At 35.6% G+C, this 4,096-nt stretch overlaps 2 protein-coding genes across 2 annotated transcripts; one reads left to right on the top strand and one right to left on the bottom strand.

Moving 5' to 3' along the window:
* The first annotated feature begins 209 nt into the window (after positions 1-209).
* On the top strand, positions 210-1,021 carry LOC132179419 (uncharacterized). The gene has a single exon (XM_059592147.1). The coding sequence runs from the start codon at positions 241-243 to the stop codon at positions 919-921; it is 681 nt and encodes a 226-aa protein (XP_059448130.1). The 5' UTR covers positions 210-240; the 3' UTR covers positions 922-1,021.
* A 1,117-nt stretch (positions 1,022-2,138) lies between these two features.
* On the bottom strand, positions 2,139-2,938 carry LOC132179422 (uncharacterized). The gene has a single exon (XM_059592151.1). It carries the CDS (start codon positions 2,921-2,923, stop codon positions 2,243-2,245), a length of 681 nt encoding a protein of 226 aa, XP_059448134.1. The 5' UTR covers positions 2,924-2,938; the 3' UTR covers positions 2,139-2,242.
* Positions 2,939-4,096: the final 1,158 nt, after the last annotated feature.

The following is a 4,096-nucleotide window of genomic DNA, read 5'->3' as shown; positions in this document are numbered from 1 at the left end:
TATTCTCTAACACAGATCATAGTCAATGTTTTTTTTTTTTTTTTTTTTTGAATAAATTGGTCAAAGTCAATGCCGTGCACAAAACCGAAAAAGAGGAAGATGTCTCTCCCTTCCATTATGGCTAAAACCCGTAATACTATGTAATTAAAGTAGTGCGAGGACTTTACTCCCTATATAAATCATAGAGCACCACTGCATTTCTTGTGCAAAACCAACCAAAAAGAAACCAGAAAGACAACCATGGCTCACCGCATGATGTTTTTCCTCTCTTTCCTAGTAACCCTGGCAGCCATTGAAGGCATTCATGCAGTTGATTACGTGGTCACCAACACCGCCGAGAACACTCCCGGTGGGGTTCGCTTTAACAACGAGATCGGATCTGACTACAGCAGACAAACCTTGGTTTCTGCCACAGATTTCATATGGAGGCTCTTCCAGCAAAACAATGATGCCGACAGAAAGAATGTGCAGAAAGTGAGCTTGTTTATCGACGACATGGATGGAGTTGCATATGCTAGCAACAACGAGATCCATGTCAGTGCGAGATACATCAACGGATATTCTGGTGATGTGAAAGGAGAAATCACCGGAGTGCTTTACCATGAAATGACGCACATATGGCAGTGGAATGGTAACGGGTTGACTCCTGGAGGGTTGATTGAAGGAATTGCTGATTTTGTGAGGTTGAAGGCAGTGTATGCACCAAGTCACTGGGTGCAGCCTGGACAGGGTGATCGTTGGGACCAAGGATACGATGTTACAGCTCGGTTCCTAGACTATTGCAATGATCTTAGAAATGGGTTTGTGGCGGAGTTGAACAAGAAAACGAGAAGTGATTATAATGCTAACTTTTTTGTTGAATTGCTTGGAAAGTCTGTTGATCAACTCTGGAGCGACTATAAAGCCAAGTATGGAAATTAAAAAGGGCCGATTAAGAGTTCATTAATATTATTATATTTGATGTATCCTGTATCATCATATTTGATGAAATAAATAAAATATCAAAATAAATGTTTTCAGACGATTGCTTATATTATATATATATATCGTTCCTTTCCCACGCAGAGTTGGAGATTGTGCACATTTTACTGACATGAGACTACTATAAGAGCGTGTGAAATCCACTAAAATCCTTATAGTACTCCTATATAAACTTCTTCGATGCACAAAAAAATATAAAGTGGAAGCCCTCACTAGCTAAAAGATTTCGATTAATAAAATGATGCAACAAAACTTAATTTCCATCATACCAGTCTTGATAAAAATGTCATATATATCTTAGTGATTCTAACGTTGGATGGCCGGAAGCAAGTTTTGTGGTGTTACAAAGTTGATTCAAATGCTATAAAGTCATAGTTCATAAAATTTTACTAATTACAATTAATGTTTATAGGGTCAAAACGTACAGTAAAAAAAGACCAAAAAGCTTGACAGAATAACTTGTTTTAAGTTTAAGTTCAAACAAGATTTAAATCTCATGACACTGTTCATTCTCCACCACACTGTTCATGGATAAAAAGAATAAACAAAAAAATAATAATTATTGGTTTGGGAAATGAAAAAGTGGTATTAAAAAGTAAAAAATTTTGTTTTGTAGTGATTTTTTTATTTGAATAATAATAAAAAATAAATTATGTGATATAAAAAATAAATGATTTGATATAAAAGTAAAAATGTTGTTTTTAGAAAAAATGAAATAAATAGTATAATGGGTAATGAACAGTATCATGGGATTTAACAATCACCCCCTTAGATCGACTTGGCAGAATAGCTCGTCCTAAGTCAAATCGAACGCACTGCTTTGTGGGCTCTTAGCCATCCAAACAGTAAAATTGCATAAATGTCTCCTGGGTCCATCCAGAGCAGAGGTTGTTCGTATTGGTAAAGGTCAACATCTCAATCGTGGAGGCTTTATTTTGGTGGAATGACACATGTTCACCACTTAGACCACTCAAAATCATATTATATTATTATTAAAATCTTGAAGATAAAGAGTGAAAGGCACAGCGAGTAGCACTGTAGCAGCCATGGAATAAAACAAATTTTCGCACTCAGCCCATATTGATGTCTGATATCTTTGCGTTAGAAACTTATATCGATGTCTAATTTATATTTAAACAATGAAATAACCCATGACAATCATCTAAAAACATTTATTCATATAATTTATTTATTTATTTCATCAATTATCATGATGCAGGATACATTATTTATCGTATTAATATAGTTCTAACCAGCCCCTCTAATTTCCATACTTGGCTTTGTAGTCCCTCCAGAGCTGATCAACAGATTTTCCAAGTAGTTGAACAAAAAAGTTAGCATTATAACCAGTCCTCATTTTCTTGTTCAACTCAGCCACGAACCCATTTCTAAGACTATTGCAATAGTCTAGAAACCGAGCTGTAACATCGTATCCCTGGTCCCATTTATCACCTTTCCCAGGCTGCACCCAGTGGCTTGGCGCATATCCTGCCTTCAACCTCACAAAATCAGCAATTCCTTCGATCAATCCTCCAGGAGCCAACCCATTACCATTCCACTGCCAAACATGTGTCATTTCATGGTAAAGCACGCCGGTGATTTCTCTTTTCACATCACCCGAATAGCTGTTGATGTATCTCGCGCTGACGTGGATCTCGTTGTTGCTAGTAAATGCAACTCCATCCCTGTCATCGATAAACAAGCTCACTTTCTGCACATTCTTTCTGTCGGCGGCATTGTTTTGCTGAAAGGTCTTCCATATGAAATCCGTGGCGGAAGTCAAGGTTTGCCTACTGTAGTCAGATCCAATAACGTTGTTAAAGCGAACTCCACCGGGAGTGGTCCCGGCGGTGTTGGTGACTACGTAGTCAACTGCATTAATGCCTTCAATGGCTGCTAGGGTTACTAGAAAAGAGAGGGAAAACATCATGTGGTGAGCCATGGTTGTGGCTGTGGTTGTGGTTGTGGTTGTACAAGACATGCAGTGGTGCTATATGATTTATATAGGAAGTAAGAACTTGTAGTAACTTGCAAGGTGGTCCTCGCACTGCTTACAAATTAATTGTAATGGGCGTTTATCCATGAAGCAAGAGAGATACGTCCTTCTTCTTCTATTTTGGTTTTGTGCACGGCATCGACTTTGACAAAGACTTGGATCAGGACAAAGACTTTTGCGGTTTGCCAACCTAAGACCTGTCATTGTGATAATAATAAAAATTAGTCATTGAATTTACACTTTTAATAATAATAATAATAATAATAATAATAATTTTCACTCTTATATCATTTTATTTATGTGGACTAATGGAAGTGTTATAATATTATAATAAATAGCATTACTTTTTTTGGCTTAGATGCCGTAAAGAAAATTCAAAAAATCTTCTGAATTTTTTTTTCTCACCTAAGCCAAATTAGAACTCATTTTTCCTTTCTCCTTTTCATCCCCAAAAAATTAAACTCATTGTTGTATTTACCTTTTGAGTTTTGTTGTTGAGGTGTTTATCCCTTTTGTGGTTAATTAGTCCTGTAATTTGCTTTCCCTTATTTGATTTTTTTTTAAAAAAAAAAATCATATATATATATATATATATATATATATATTTTTTAATCAAATGCGAGAAAAGGTTATAAGGGATATATATATATATATATATATATATATATGTGTGTGTGTGTGTTATATCCGGCCACCTTAATTAATTGTCTTATCAAGAAAAAATGAGTTGTCGTCTTTGGTACGTCTAGCTTGCTTCACTTCTTCCACCAAAAAGACAAAAGAAAAACCCACGTTATCAGTTTAACGTTATAATCTGGACAAAATTGTCCCATACAAGATATTCATGAGGAGAAGGAAATGAAATGGAAGGGATCATTTAGTTATTTTTTGAGAGTATTTTTGTTAAAAAAATATAAAATGACAAAATTGTCCTCCTAAAAATAATTAAATGGATCTCCGAATGAAATGGAGAGGATTCAGGTCTAACTTTTCGTGGTTTTTTATTTTTATTTTTTTTTACATGTTGGCACAAGATAGGGAAGGAGATTCGAATTAGTGACCTCCACTTCATTAAGTGTGGTCTTAGTCGATTGAGCTACCTCTTAGGGACTTTTGGTC

This window comes from Corylus avellana, chromosome ca4 (assembly GCF_901000735.1).
Source record: "Corylus avellana chromosome ca4, CavTom2PMs-1.0".
In the NCBI taxonomy this organism is placed as follows: domain Eukaryota; kingdom Viridiplantae; phylum Streptophyta; class Magnoliopsida; order Fagales; family Betulaceae; genus Corylus; species Corylus avellana.
Note: the sequence above shows the minus strand (reverse complement) of the source record. Positions and strands in the feature narration are given on the sequence as shown.